The sequence below is a fragment of the Vipera ursinii genome (genome assembly GCF_947247035.1).
Source record: "Vipera ursinii genome assembly, chromosome: 1".
Classification (NCBI taxonomy): Eukaryota; Metazoa; Chordata; class Lepidosauria; order Squamata; family Viperidae; genus Vipera; species Vipera ursinii.
The window spans coordinates 61,264,460-61,280,297 of NC_139512.1; the positions used below are offsets into that span (position 1 = coordinate 61,264,460).

General features: G+C 34.4%; 1 protein-coding gene across 1 annotated transcript in view; it reads right to left on the reverse strand.

Annotated features, from left to right (window-relative positions):
- Positions 1–15,838, reverse strand: part of DPH6 (diphthamine biosynthesis 6) — a 236,242-nt gene that overhangs the window by 164,432 nt on the left and 55,972 nt on the right. The window contains exons 6-8 of the mRNA XM_083373895.1: positions 10,583–10,644; positions 2,585–2,679; positions 211–298 (exon numbers count right to left, since the gene is read on the reverse strand). Of these exons, the coding sequence (XP_083230021.1) occupies positions 211–298; positions 2,585–2,679; positions 10,583–10,644 (245 nt within the window). The remainder of the gene's footprint in view (positions 1–210; positions 299–2,584; positions 2,680–10,582; positions 10,645–15,838) is intronic.

Genomic DNA, 15,838 nt, shown 5'->3' on the forward strand with positions numbered 1-15,838 from the left:
AATTTCTCAATCATTTGTATTTCAAACAAATTCATTTTGTTTACAGATATCATCTCAGTAAATGTAAAAGAACACTTCTTCGGCCCAATATATAAATAATTATTTGAAGAAAGAAACCCATCATTTTCCTACCAGTAAATATGGCATCTTCCCTGAGATTCTAAATGACAATCTAAATAAAAATAAAGTCCACTGGAATGTTGGACTTGCCTTATCTTCCAAATGCAACTTCATTAGGCGGAGATACGCCACAGGGGCAAATGCATCTGCTGAATGTACAACCACTTCTGATGAGTCCCTATAACACAAAATTTTAAAAATGTATTGGAAAAAATAAATAGTATTGTTGTATATCGAAAGCAAAACAAACAAAAATATAACCCACAGGAACTTTTTCCAAAAGCCAACTGGACTTTCTCGGGGGTTTTTTTTTTCCCTTTGAAAATGTTTTGCCTCTCATCCAAAAAGCTTTTTCAGTTCTAACTGACTGTTGGGGAATGGAAGGATTGATATTCTTCAAAGACTTTCTTGGTTTTCTTTCTTTGAAAATGTTTCTAGTAGGGAATCAAAGGCTTTATATTCTTTGAAAACATTTCTCACTGGAAACATTTTCAAAGAACAAAACAACAAGAAAGTCTAGTTGCCTTTTGGAAAAAGCACCTTTGGGACAATCATGACCTGGATAATTAAGAATCTCCATACACAAAACAAAAATAAATAATCAGAACTATATATCATAGAATTATACTACCGTGGTGCTATCTGAGCTTGCTTGTTTTCTTGCAGAAATTTCATTACCCAAACTAGGAAGCATCATCATCAGTGATGATCAGTGTTCTGATGCACTGACGATGTTACCTAGTTTGGGTAATGAAATGTCTGCAAGAAAACAAGCAAGCTCAGAAAGTACCAAGGACCCCTCGTGTCAACCCTAATCTGCAAATATTCTCCTTTATGAATAACTATATTACCATTTATGACATTTAAATCAGCCTGAATTGGGTTCGGTTTTAATAAGTAACAGATGCAAATGACTAGTCTTTGCTCCAAATAATGTGAATGGGTGCCACTTATACAGTCCAAGACAGATGGAAGTTCTGTTTGGAACATAAAGGAAAGGGAGTCCAAAGGAAAGGTATTGGGAATCACCACAAAGAACCATGTCTTTATGGAAAATATCTGCCTTACCTGAGAAGGCAGCTCATACCCACTGCAGGTTCTCGTTAAAGAATTTCAGCACTATTATGTTAAATGGCTTCCTTGAAAAACAAATGGATCACATCCTTTATTCATTTGGAATAAAACAAAAGTGAAGCTGAACTCAAAGGGTTTGTACTCAAGTCTTGATTCAAATGAGAACTAATGGATCATTATACTAAAATAACTTTATGGAGAGAAACTTAGGAAATCTGAAAATATTCATAACATAACTAACAAAAAGATTTGGGGAGATAACATCTTTTAAAGCTCAACTTTTCCCAACTTGGTGACCTCCACATAAGCTGGAATATACATTTCCTAATCGCCAAACAATGTATTTACGACTGTACTGGTTGGCATTAGAAGTAAAATAAATAAATAAATTTAACAAATAAATATAATCCAACACACCTGGAAATTATCAGGTTTGAGAAGGTTGCTGGCTCTTTCTATGTATCTTCAGAGTAAGATTATATATTTACGTATATTATTTATGAGACAGTGCAGTGGATGCTTTCAGTCAGAAAGATTTCCTACATTTATTAGGAGTGTAATTTTCTTCTTGAAATACTCTACTTCTCAGATAATTTTATCAAACTGTATCTACCTGGGGTTACTCCCGAGTGGGGCATTTGAGGTCTATAACCAAATGATCCTTCTTCATTGATCTGAACACGGGATAAACCAGATACCCAATAAATTCAGATGAAAGGGGTTTCATTGAAATATTTTCCTTAATACACTACATGCACTCTAACTTCTTTGCCATAATTATACTGACAAATCTACATAGTTATAATAAATTCTCCATATGTCTATACATACATTTTAAAAATATGTAGAAAAAAATAACTTGGGGCAAACCGGAAAGGTTCAAAACATTAGCATTCTAAAGTATCCCTCAGAAATTCAAACAAAATGTTTAGCATTGTCATTCTAACTTGCTAATGTTAAAATGGTAAAAAAAGGGGGGGAGGGGGGGAGGGAGAATGAGAAAGAAAAGGGAAATAGAGTTAATGGAACCTACAGGCTACTGATGTGGCAGTTTATCAAATGTAGCTGTAATGAAAGATAAATATTACTGGCAATTCGCACTTCATGAAAGGATAAAAGTGTCAGTGTGTAGGTACCAGTTTTACTGCAGGCCATAATCAGCAAGTAAACGAAAGTGCAAATGTCTAAAAAGTTTATAGCTTTCTATGAAGGCCCCATCTTCTCAGGCATTGATTTAGGTTAGTGGAGGGCTTTGCCAGTGTTAAACAAAGTGGGTATTTGTGAACTTAGAGGACATGTTTTGCTGCTGCCAAGAAAAGTGGCCTAAAGCTAAATATTAGTATGGTCCCAGTGCTAACATTTAAAGAAAAGAGAAGACATGGGTCCTTACACAACGATTTTCTTCTTAAACAGAGGGCAATCCAATGTGAATGTTTCATATTCTCCCCCTTCTCCACAGATATGGACTCCATACTTCTGAGAAAGCTGAAAAAGAAACAAAATGCTTTGAGGAATAGTACAAAGGGTTCTTATAAACTGAATTTAAATGAACTCAATTTACCCACAATACATCGAAGGAATACAATACAATACAATTCAATTCAAAAAGACAAAATCAACAGATAAGGGACAGAATAAAGAAAAAACTGGCAAGTCTAGCTAATAGCACAAAACAAATGCAGTTTCAGCATTAAAAAGATGTACCAAAAAAATTTGCAAGGAACTCTAAACAAAGGCCTGGGAGAACAGCCAGGTTTTAAGAACCTCTTGAGCAGTATCAGGGATTGGGGTGGGTAGGGGGTATGAGTCCTCTGGATTTCAGGAGGAATTTCATTCCAGAGGCAAGGGTTGTGAAAAATAAAATGAGAAATATGCAAGAATGTGCAGTACTGAAAGCTGTATTACACTGCTAACAGTACAGAGTTTGTATGACTGAAATGTACATATTCTTATTGAAAAGGTAATCCCTCTTTTGATAAATGAGACTTAATCAAGTCAATGAGACAAGCATAGGATGGCAGCTTATACTGTTCCTAAGACTGGATGCTGATTCTATTTTCAATTCAATTCTCATCTAGATATGATAAATATTTTCAGCTGAAGAGTGGCAAGTAAGTACTGTTCTTTCAAGATGCTGTTATTTCTACACCAGGCAAGCAAGTTGGGTGTGAGGTCACAAAGATGTCAGAAAATTATAGGAACTGTTGCAGCCCCATTTATACACTTTAAAGAGTTTATACAATATCCTGTCTCAATCATAGATCTCTAGAACTCTTGATCTTTACCGTGCTACCAATAGGCTACTGCCATCAACTTGAGCAAATACTTATTTAACAGACAATTCATCTATATTAGTTCAAATATAGTTCTCCACCAGATCAAGAACCCAGATACACTGGACTAGACAGAACCCAGATACAAAAGTGAGAAAAAACTCACATAATGTTCAGATAACAATTATTGCATAAAATATGAATGGTAATCCTCAAATTTACTGATGGTTCAACAATAATACAGAAAATAGGAAACTGGCCAATTTGAGCTGTTTGATATGCATCCTGTCTTTCTATCAAAGCTAATCTTTTATAGTCTTCAGATAACTTCTTGACAGTGCTAACATCAACAAAGGACTAGCTGACTGAAGTGGCGTACAAATATTAAATTATTAAGGGAGAGCTAATACAAATGACCAATGGAAAGCCATCAGAGGATTATTTGTTGGGTCCTTGGTGGTCTCTTGAGTCTGATTTTTTTCTTAGACATTTAATTGCTAGACACTATATCACCACCAGATTTTATATCAAGAAACTCACATCTGGGATGTAATACAAGGCCATATGTACTTCATAAATGGGTTTATTTCTAATATGTCAGTGTGCCAAACGTCTAGGAATTCTGTAGCATTCTTAGCCCTAGTTTGATCTAAAATGTCTAGAGCTTCCTAATTGACACTGAACTGAATTTACCTCCAGTATGTCCTGTGAAATTAATGAATTTTCATTCATATCTCCTGGCAGCCTGTTGATGCTTGTGGATGCATAATGCCAATCTTCTATCTGCTTGTCTTACTCCTTTCTCACAGTCCTTACACTGTATGTTGCAAATGACTTCTGGATTAATAATAGTTTCTACTTGAAATATTTCATAGGTCTGACTTTTTTGCGTATTGGAATCAAATATTTCTGCCCCTGTCCTCTGATTCCTAAGACAGTCGATAACTTAGGCAGGAAAGAACTAAAGCTTCGCTTGTTTATTCAATTTGTATGACTGCCTGATTTAGCAAATGACTGTGGGCAATGAACAATCTTAAAATAAATTAAGAAACAAATTATCATCTTATATACAAAAATTAAAATATACTGCAACCAAGAAAGATGTCACAATTAATGGTTGTTAACACAACCAAGAGATGGGACCCTTCACCCACTTGAGGCCAGGGCCCAGGCCCAGGCCCAAATAGTTGCTAACTTAAATGCCTCTCTAAAACAGAGGTCCCCAACCTTTTGGGCACCAGGGACAGGTTAAGAGATCCTTGGTGGAGCAGTGGACTAATGCCTCCTTAAGTAACACCAGCTGCCTGCAATTAGTGCAGGTTCGCATCCCACCAGGCTCAAGGTTGACTTAGCCTTCCATCCTTCCAAGGTAGGTAAAATGAGGACCCAGATTGTTGGGGGCAATAAGCTGACTTTGTAATAATGCCGCTTGGGGGGGTGTATGAAAGCCCTAACAAGCAGGCATATACATAGAATGAAAGCTTGTAAGCTGCCCTGAGTCTTCGGAGAAGGGCGGGATATAAATGGAATTAAAATAATAATAAAAAAATACATGAAGAGAGGTTTTTCTGTGGACCGGAAAGTGTGTGGTTTTGTGTGTGGCCTGTATCCTGCAAATGGGGCTTTGTTTGTTTGTGCGGACTGGTTGTTGGCATGCTGCAGCCCGGTACTGGTCCACAGAACAGCGGTTGAGGGCTCCTGTTCTAAAAGACATCAGGGTGCTTCCTTGCTTATAATAGGGCATTATTATGGATCTGCTTTAGAAGCCTGCCCTGCATTCCTCAAAAATGGGAAATTATAGGCCAGTATCCTGCCTTCTATTGCTGGTTAAGGTGACTGAGAGATTAGTGAATTCTAAACTGTACAAAGTCCAGAACATTTAATTGAAAGAAAAAATACATCCAAACTTAATTCTTGTATTTGATTTTAATCAAACAGTCTGATTTAAGGAATATTTAAGAAACTTTTCATTTTTTTCCTCCTTCAATATTTTATTTCAGAAAACATGTATATATAGCTCAAATGAATATATTATCTGTCATATAATAGAATCATGTCTATTTACACATTTTGGATGGCTAGCCGAATATATATAAGTATATATGTATTTGTATTCAAACGTAGATCAAATTATCTTTGCAGGTTCTGAGTTATCAGACATTTTCCTTTCAATGAGCAAATATCCCTTTGTCTAAATTTCTTTGTCTAAAAATAACCAAACATTCTTTTAATCAAGCGTTCACTTCCAAAGATTATGCTGCTGGCAAAAAGTATAGCTCCACCTGTCAGAAGCTGCTGTAAAGTTCTTGCAGGACAAATCCATCAAGAATAATTAATGCTGATACAGCAACAATGCCAACTTACAAAACTGTTAGTTAAAACAACTTATTCTTCCTCCTTTCAAAATTACTCTTGGAAAGCTGCTGGAAATGGAAACCACGTCAGGGAAAAGTGGCTACAAATTAGAGCTTTATTTGGAACAAAATATATGATTGTTCTTCCTTACTGGAGCATCCAATAAGCACTTCCCAATAAGAAAAAAATATATTTACAAGTTTCCTAAAATTATTTGTTCTAATAATGCCTTTTTGGTGCCACAAATCTTTCCTGGACATCAAGATCAAATTCTTTAGAGTTCCTACTGGTGTTATAACGGCTTGGAGTGGAATATCCTAGCTTCTTGTTGCTGGAACATCTTCCCAATTTTCTGCAGGCAACATGCCCATACAATAAAATGTGCCTGCTTCGGAAGGTAGGTTGAATGAACTATTTGAACTCCAGACAAATCTCCAGTAACCGATCAGGAAAGGAACTAGAAACTTTTGACCTGCAAAAGAGGCTGGTTGTTCTTCTTCTATTAAGCAATGCAAGATACTATAGTTAACATTCTGACCACAGTTCAAGGTCATTCTAAATCTAAAACAAAAGCAATAGCTTCCAGTCTCGGACATGCCAGATGAGAACAGAGTCAGCCTTGTCAAAAGAAAGCATGGTGTGCATGTTTGTGTATGTGTGCATAAATAGATTATAAACAGTTTTAATATATCCCATTATAACTAAGACACAATTATTTGTCCAAGAATTCATTATTATTATTATTTTAAAAAAATTGTGTGTGTGTGAATGCACCTATGTCTTAAGGCAGGAGTTCCGGACCATCGGGTGGCGGCCCATTACTGGGCTGTGAGCCATTCAGAACTGGGTTCTGGAAGTGGCAGGTGTGCATGCACATTCCCAGTTGTGCAAGAGGCAGGCGAATGCGTGTGCGCATGTTCCATTTACATGTTTGCACATGTTCGCTTGCCGGCTGCTCACATGGAACCATCCCTTCTCTTCCACACACAGCTGGAAAGGTTGGGGAACCTTGCCTTAAAGAATAATGGCATGCTCTGGCTATTATTAGAAGAATCTCAGAAAAAATAAAACTTTTTATATGCTTATTAATAATCAGGCATATAAATAATCTGTTATGGAAAAAGTGTGAGAAACTACAATAGCCTGCAGTCTTTTTTGTACAACCACAACGGATAAAAAAGGAACATCTAAAATTGAATATGACTCAGTGCAAATATTAATGGGTTTAACATGATGTGCATATTAACCACCAGGAGTCAAAAGTAACTTGATGTTACGTTATCTATCAAACAATGAAATACAACTGGTAATCTGGAAGGCAGCAAAAGACTAGAAGCTTTATATTTGTCAGACTCAAATTATTTAAGGGCCTTCATAATCAGAAGATAACGTGAGTACTGGTTAAACATGGATCTACCAATTTTCCCCTAGGAAAGGGAAGCTATAAAATATAGCTGAATCCAAAATGTATAGATTCTCAATAGCCGATGCACCTACTTCAATATCCAAAATTCTCAGCCATGGCAACTGTGGCTGGGGAATTCTGAGAGTTGAAGTCCATATATTTGAAATGTGACACATACGGGAAACACTGTTCTAAATAATAATCAAAGAAGGCTACAGACAGCAGCATAGTAGTTTAACATTGTGAACACTGTCCTTAGAAGTTTCTAAATTTTCCTTCTTAAAGGCAGGTGTTAGACTTCAGATAAAGTTTGGTCATCTAGAATTTTCTAGATTCAAGTTATCAAAAAACTGAAGACAGGAATACGCAAGTTTCTATGTAATTATTTGGATTATATTGTGTTCAATAAAGAGGGGATTAAGAAACTGAGCAATTAGATCTTGCCTATGACAAATGTCTTAAAAAGCATTTAGCTAATTTCTTTCTTATACTGCTATCTCTCTCCCTCACAATCTCTCTCTCTCACACACACAAACCACCCCCTGACAGAATTTAAAGAAAATATTTTTAGAACTATAGCCTTTACTTTCTCTGCAGCTGGTGTTTATGCTTCAGTTTCACTAAGTTATATAAAGTTAGCTAAATATCTAGTAAAATATTTATGTATGCTGACATTTACTGGGAAACACAAACCCAACCAAAATAAGAATTTATTGAGCAATGTTCTTTTACACTGCTGTAGTTTTGGCCTCCAACTGTCATGGTTCAACCATGACAAAATGCATGGAAAGCAATCTAATACGAGGAAAAAGGAATATTTCTACCTTTAGAAGGTTGCAAAAATAGGTGACTTTAAAAGCTCACATAGATCTGACCTTAGTTTTTGTATCTCTGCATATGGATGGATGTTTGTGGGTTTGTGAAGACAGTGCAACAACTTTCTGTAATACATGTAATAAAAGTGTTCCAGTGACAAATCATTGAAAAGAATACACAGATAGTCCTCAACTTATCACCACAATTGAGCCCAAAAGTTCCACTGCTAAGCAAGACAGTTGTTAAGTGAGTCTTACCCCATTTTACAACTTTTCTTGCTGTAGTTGTTAAGTGAATCACTGCAGTTATTTAGTTAAGTGACATGGTTGTTATGTTACTAAAAACAATGGGGAACATCAGCTTTCCCATTGCCTTTGCTTTTCAGAAGGTCGCAAAAGGTGATCACCTAAGCGCAGGACACTGCAACTATCATCAACACGTGCCAGTTACCAAGCGTCTGATTTTGATCATGTTACTATGAGAATATTGCAATGTTTATAAAGTGCCTTTGTAACTTTGAATGGTCACTAAACAAATGATTATGACTACCTGTAATATAACTACAATATATAAGCCCACAGATGCTTATATACATAGTCCTTGTTTAACAACTGCCTCATTTAGCAATCCTTTGTAATTACACTGGTGATGAAAAAGTAACACTGTGACCAATCCTCACATTTATGACCTTTGCAGGTCTGTAAAGCAAAGGAAAGCTGAAATACATAACCACAATCACAGTTTCACTTATCAACTGCTTCACTTAACACCCAAGTTGCCAGTTCCAATTGTGGTCACTAAACAAAGGCTACCTGTATAAGAATAAAAAAAGTGTGCTGGTGCCACCTCAAAATGGCTCCTGATAGGTAGGAAGTTTTTGCTGACCATCTGTTGATTTTGCTGCCAAAGCTGGTTCTTTGGCAGCACTGCTCCATGGATTTGAATGGGAGCACTTAGGAAAGACCCAACATGACATCTGGATGGCTGTAGTTTAAAAATTCTTTGGGCCTGTTTTGCCAGGGGTGGGAAACTAATATTGCTGTACTATATTAATCAGTATTCAACTAGGAGGGATAATATGTGTATATGTATTAGGTTTTTTTGTAATGCACTTTTTAAATGTCTTATTTCTTTTGTGTTTTTTCTTTGTTTCCTTAAATAGTTTTGGTGTTTTATATTTTAACTTTTTTTGAATAAAGTAAGCATAGTTAAAGAAGGAAGAAAAAAGTTAGAATCCACAAATACACAAAAAAACTAATGACAACTAGAAGTATTTCTAGCAACTAGATTTTTCAAGCAAATTTCTAAAGAAAAGTAGTATTTTTTTTTTAAAAAAATCCAAAGCTAATATTATCAAAGAACATCTTACTCATGGAGATTTAGAGATGCAGGAAAAGAAAAATAAATAAATTTCTAAGACAATCCCTTCTTCTCCCCCCTCATTTTTTTTAAAAAAATACACTTTTTGGACTTCCCTCTACCCAGGATATTTAGGAAACATTTTCAAATGTGTTAGTGATTAAAATATGTTTAAAAAACTGGCCTGTGCAGGGGAAACAAATGAAATCAAAAACTAAATGGACATATTAAAAGTTAAATAATTTTGTCTCAATAAAAGAAAACCTTCAGTATTCAGAAATCTACTAATAATAAAATTTTAAGGGCTCGGAAGTAGAATCAACTCATGGCAATAATTGACAGATTCAAGAAATGAGGTTGATATTTCATGTAGTCAAGTTTGTATTCTGAAAATTCATATCCCTGAAAAATAGTGCTTTTTGTATTTGTTATTTTGGCAGATCAAATCCAGAACGCATGATAGTCTTCATCTTCCCACAAGGTCATGCCTGAAAAAAGGTGCAACTGTCTTAAGAACATATTACATTTAATGGGTTAACTCCATAAAGCCTAAGAATCTTTTTCCAGGCTTATGCAAAAGCTTTACAGAAATAATATTTCAATGGATACAGCAGGCTGCACTTGAATGATGTCTGAAACGTTTCTTCCAAATCATTCCAGAAGTATGTGGAGCCCTACTATTTTCTCACTAAAAGGTTACGTAAAAACTTCCCTCGAGTCCAACTCAATTCTTGGCAATTCTTTCCAATTTATGCTTTCCTTTCAGAATTGTTTCCCATTATAAAGAAAAATAGTAAGCTCCACCCAAACATTGCCACATTAAGAATATGAAAACAACATCCTACCATCATGCTTTACTAATTAAAGCTTTATTAACTTCAGTAGGTCTCTTTTAAGCACGATTGCTGGGGAAACTCTATGAGATTGTTAAGAAATGACACTGACTTGATGGCACATAATCAATCAATCAATTAATCTTAAGCATGAATCCAAACCTTATTTTTAATCAATTGTTCTCAAAGAAATAGAACATATGTAATTTGTTGATTAGGAAAATTCAGTTTGCTAAATTATGATCTAATGTTTTCTTTCTAAACTTACATTCTTTAGGAATGAAGTGTGACTAGTTTTATTATTTTGAAGCGCCATGCATTTAATATATACTTTCAATAATACTTACTTTCAAAAGATAAGGTTCCATTTCATCCAATGTTTTTCCTAGATGTTTATCTGGATCTAAACCTGTCAAAAGGTTTAAATGTATTTTAGAAAACAAAGTACTGTTTGGATGTTACAGTTTACTCTTTTTTTAACATTTTAAAAGAAACTATTAAAAAAAACCACCCAATTCCTGCTTATCAAAAATAACTTTGGGGAAACAAAGTTGTTCTTTTCCAGAACATACTCTCTTACTTTCTTTGAACTGCTGATTTTTATCTTGGGCAAAAATAAGTTCATTTCCTTCGCCCTGCGCACCAAGTGGAAAGTATATTGTTTTAGTGCTTGCTTTGAAATAAATATTATAAAATAGAAAGCAAATTATACTATACATATTATGATAATGAAACATTCAACTGAACTTAACAACTCTACAGTATATATTAAATATGTCACCCTATGCAGCTTTCTAAGGCCATGTTGGAACATTGATAAATTTACTATTATGACTTAAGCTATTTCGCTTCTTAGTCCAGCCATTTCTTTTATTTTTTTATAATATAATTTTATTGAACTTGGATTATGACAATTAACCAGTGGATGACAATGAGAGTTCCTTCTGACTCCAACTCTTCTTTAGACAAAAGAGTAAGTTCACAATGAGTTATTATTTGACCATAAGTCCACCAATCTGGGGACACCATCGTTTCTTTTTTGAAAAAAGCTTCCTGAGGTGATCCCTAAATAGTTACTGTTATAGAGAATCTCGTTTTACATTTATCCCAAATCCTTAGTATGGCACATCTAACAAAAGAATTCTTAAATCAACCTTATCATACTATAAGCAGGAGTATCATCCATCTTATTTCATGTCTCTCTAATTCGAATCATCTGTTGTTTTGCAGTCATTCCTTCTTTCATCCAGACCAAGCAGCCAGCATCAAAGTACAATTTCAAACCTGGTAAACCTAAATCTCCTCATTCTTTGGCATCTTGCAGTAATTTGTATCTAATTCTCGGTTTCCCCCCCCCTTGCCATATGAATTTTGCCATTGTTTAAATGGGGTGTGGTTGTCAATTTTGGTAGAAATAAAATAACATCATTGGTAAGACACTTATCTTAATTACAGTTTCTACCCAACAGGGATAATTGCAAATTATCCTATATTAATCAGTCTTTTTAATACAGGTACATAATTAATACAGGTACAAAATTGTTTGAAGTTCGTATTTGTCGATGTAAACCCAAGGTATTTATTTAGCCTTTTTCTCCACCTGACTTTATCATTATTTCATAATCTTAAGAAGTCATATTCTTAACAAGTATTTTCATCTTCTGTTTATTTTGAAGCCAGCTAAAGCTCCAAAGCCATTTAGCTTCTTCATCGAGTGTTCTATGCCAGTTTTGGGGTCTTGCATAAACAAGTAAGTTGTCAGCGAAAGCTCTCAATTTATAAACTTTTTTTTCTATTTTTATGCCTACTATTTTCTCATCCTCTATCTGATAACTCTATTTAAAACTTCCAAAACTAATATAAACAGCTGATATAGAGGACATCCTTATCTTGTAACCATTTGAATTTCACATGGTTTAGTTAAATCTCCATTAATGATAATCTTTGCTTGCTGTGATGACGTTGCTTTAAACCCTTGGATAAATTTCTCTCCAAAATTTATGCCTTCCACAACTTTAACCATAAAGTTCTAACTTATCAAAAGCTTTCTCCACATTCTGGAATATTAGAACTGATATGAAATTACAAGTATTTAGTAACATTCAAAACAAATCTCACATTTTCTCTCAGCTGTCTTCGTGAATGTAGGACTATAGACATTTCTTCAGTCTTTCTTCCAGTGTTGCAATGAAATGTTTGTAGTCTATTGTTTAGTAATGAAATTGGTCTATAATTTTTTATCTTCAGAACATCTTCACCTTCCTTTGGTAATAACACAATATTAGTTTCTTTCCAAGTTTGTGGAAACTATCCTCCCTGTAGCACACAATTCATTATATCCCTTAGTAGCTGTAGGAGTCGATCCTCAAATTATTTATAATGCTGGCTTTGTGAGACCATCTGGACCCGGAAATTTACCAATTTTAAGTTTTTTTAATCACTTCTGATATTTCAAAGGCAGTTATTGGTTCATTTATAAATTGCTTCTGAGCTTCTGAGAGCTTAGTAAGTATTGTTTTGCAGATAATCCTCTATTTTTTTCATAACTAAAGGTAGTCATCAAATTACAATCACAATTGAGCCCAACATTTATGTTGTTAAGTGAAATATTTGTTAAATGAGTTTTGCCCCAATTTACGACCTTTTCCCACAGTTAAGTGAATCATTGCTGTTGTTAAGTTAGTAACATTGTTGTTAAGTGAATATGGCTTCTTCATTGACTTTGTTAGGTCACAAAAGCTGTTTGCATGACACCTGGTATCATAAATATGAACCAGTTGCCAAGCATCTGAATTTTGATCAGGTCACCAAGGGGAAAAATGGTCATAAGTCTCTTTTTTCAGTACCATTGTAACTTTGAACAGTTACAAAATGAACTGTTGTAAGTCAAGGACTACATGCACTTCCTGTTTCTTTTAGAACTTGTAATACAGCTTCTTGAATTTTCTCTATCATTTTCTTTTCCCAGCTTATATGTCAATCATCTTCCTGGTATATTTGCAAATTGCAAATTTACATAATTCAGTTTCATTTCGATTTCACGGACTGTTAACACAGACAGTTGCTTACGTAGCAATTTAATTTGGTGTAAAATTTGGTGCATTTTGCAGTTCAGTCTCTCTACTTCTAATTTCATTCAGTATATTTTACATCTTTCCCTGGGATTTCTTTTTCTCTAGACAGTATTATTGTATGAAACAATATTTCATAACCTCTTTGCTGACATCCCAGTCAGTAGTCTTATGACCTTATCAATAAAATAAAATAGACAGTTAATCTGTCCAAATTATTGTTAAAATATTTTATTTCCTTTTACAATCCTTTACAATCATCTCTTTCTGTAAAATAGAATCATTCATTCTTCAGATATATTTCAGAATCTTTTTTTCTGAATATTAACATTTGGATAGTTGATCTAAGAATGATTTGCTAACAATATAAACTTCTGAGATTTTATTTGTGAGATTTTTAGAAATCCATATGTCAATTCTTGAGAATGATTTATTTTGCTTTGCCCAATAATTTCTTGAACACTTTCCTAGGCGCAAGCTAGACATAATACTATGCAAGTGGATGAAATTCATATGAATATCTTTTGTCACATACTGTAGCAGCATCAGAAAATCTTGATCAGACTCTAGTCTACACAATGAAAGACCTCTCACAGCATTGGGAAAAGTATTAAAACTTATTTCCCTAAACCTATTTGTTTTTCAAGGATAAGATTGATACGAATTCTCATAAAAAGCAAATATAAATTATATGCACCATTTTTACTGCTGAAAACATAGTTCATTTTGCTTGTAGGACTTATATTGCAATACATTCTAGATAAACTCTTGAGCTTCCAGATGTGCTGGATTTTAAATGCCATTAATCAGCTTGGTTGGGCTAATGAGAAATGGAGTCCAGTTATTTGGGGAATGTTCCAGATTTCCAATCCCAATTATAAGGTTGCAGTGTAAACCTACACTTGACATTCACAGGGTTGAAGCATCTGCCCACTTCTTCTACAATGAATATTCCAAAACACATATTTCTTTATTCAGTGTTTATTTCTTTTAATAGCAAAAAGGCAAACATTTTTGGAGCATTTATAAGTGGTGTATGGAATCAAAACTTCCTTTTGTTTTGTTGCCACTTTTGGTACTTAGCAACAGTCTGTTCTACCTTCCTATATCTTTTCTATTCTTTGATATACTTCAAGGATATCTTTTCATTTTTCCCCTTCTATGGTATTAATTTCAGATTATATTGTATTTTTACCATTCTCTTCTAAAACAAATTTGTTGGGAGATGATATTATTTGCAGACCAAAGTCTACGAACAACACATAGCACTGCTATTGGATACTGTGTCATTTAAATGATATTTATTCAAACATAAAAGTTTAATTTTGTTCTCTCTGCCCAACTGTTGTAAACTTGTGTTTCCAAAAAGTTCTATGAACAATTATTGACAATTTGATAAAATATAGACGATATTCTCTTAATCAGGATCTTAATACCAAGATCACATTCCATTTTCCAAATGTAAAATCACTTGGGATAAGGAAAAGAAAACCTGGATGGGTGAATAAACCTACAACAAGCCCAAGCTGTAGGAAACGCCACGAAGAATTAAGAAATTAATTAGGAGGAAGAATCATAATTTGCTGTTCTGACATCTATTTTACTTCACTTGCATGTATCTAGAGGAAGCAATTATGATTCAATTAAAATATTCAGTTTTATTACTTTAGAGGCTGACCTTGAAGTTAATGCCTATTTTATTTAATTGCATCATCTATGAATAAATATTAACCCTAGCATGTTATGCCCCATTATTTTTAGTGCATTTTTCAACTCTCTGACTGAATTATATCAGTCAATTAATATCTACTGTCAAGAAAGCAACCAATGCTTTATTTCTTGGAGAATACTCTAACAAATGATAGGAAAAGCATCCTGAGAGGCTTTTAATAACACCAAATAAAATGAACTGGATTAGCTTCACAACTTCTGTGCTCTGGAATTTTAATGCAAAGTTAGTGTGTGCTGGTACAAGTTGTATAATGAGTCTGAAATCATATTTATATAGTAAAGTCTAAAAATCTAGATTCTGATAAATATTTTAATTGGAATGTTTTACTATCTTCTAACAGCATCATTGATAAAAAAAATTCAGTTAGTTCATACACCTGTTAGTACAGTGATACCTTGGTACTCAATTGCTTTGAAACTCATTGAATTTGGTACTCAACACATTTTGATGAAAATTTTTTTGTCCTGGCACTTGTGGTTTGTTTGGTACTCAACACACAAGCTAGAGTTTGTCAATGCTGATGGCTTGTGACTCGCTATTCCTTCCAGTCGAAACAAAGGGTGACACATCTACATGAAGCGCTGGATCATCTTCCCACTGAAGTGATACTTATTTATCTACTTGCATAGGACATGCTTTCAAACTGCTAGGTGGGCAGAAGCTGAAGCGAGTGACAGAAGCCATGCAATGGTAAGAATCAAACCTCTGGAGCAAAGTGCTCAGTGCTCTGGATGCTTTGTGAAAACAAGTCCTGAAAAGTTAACTTATATATTCCATGATTAGAATCAAATTTAAATTGG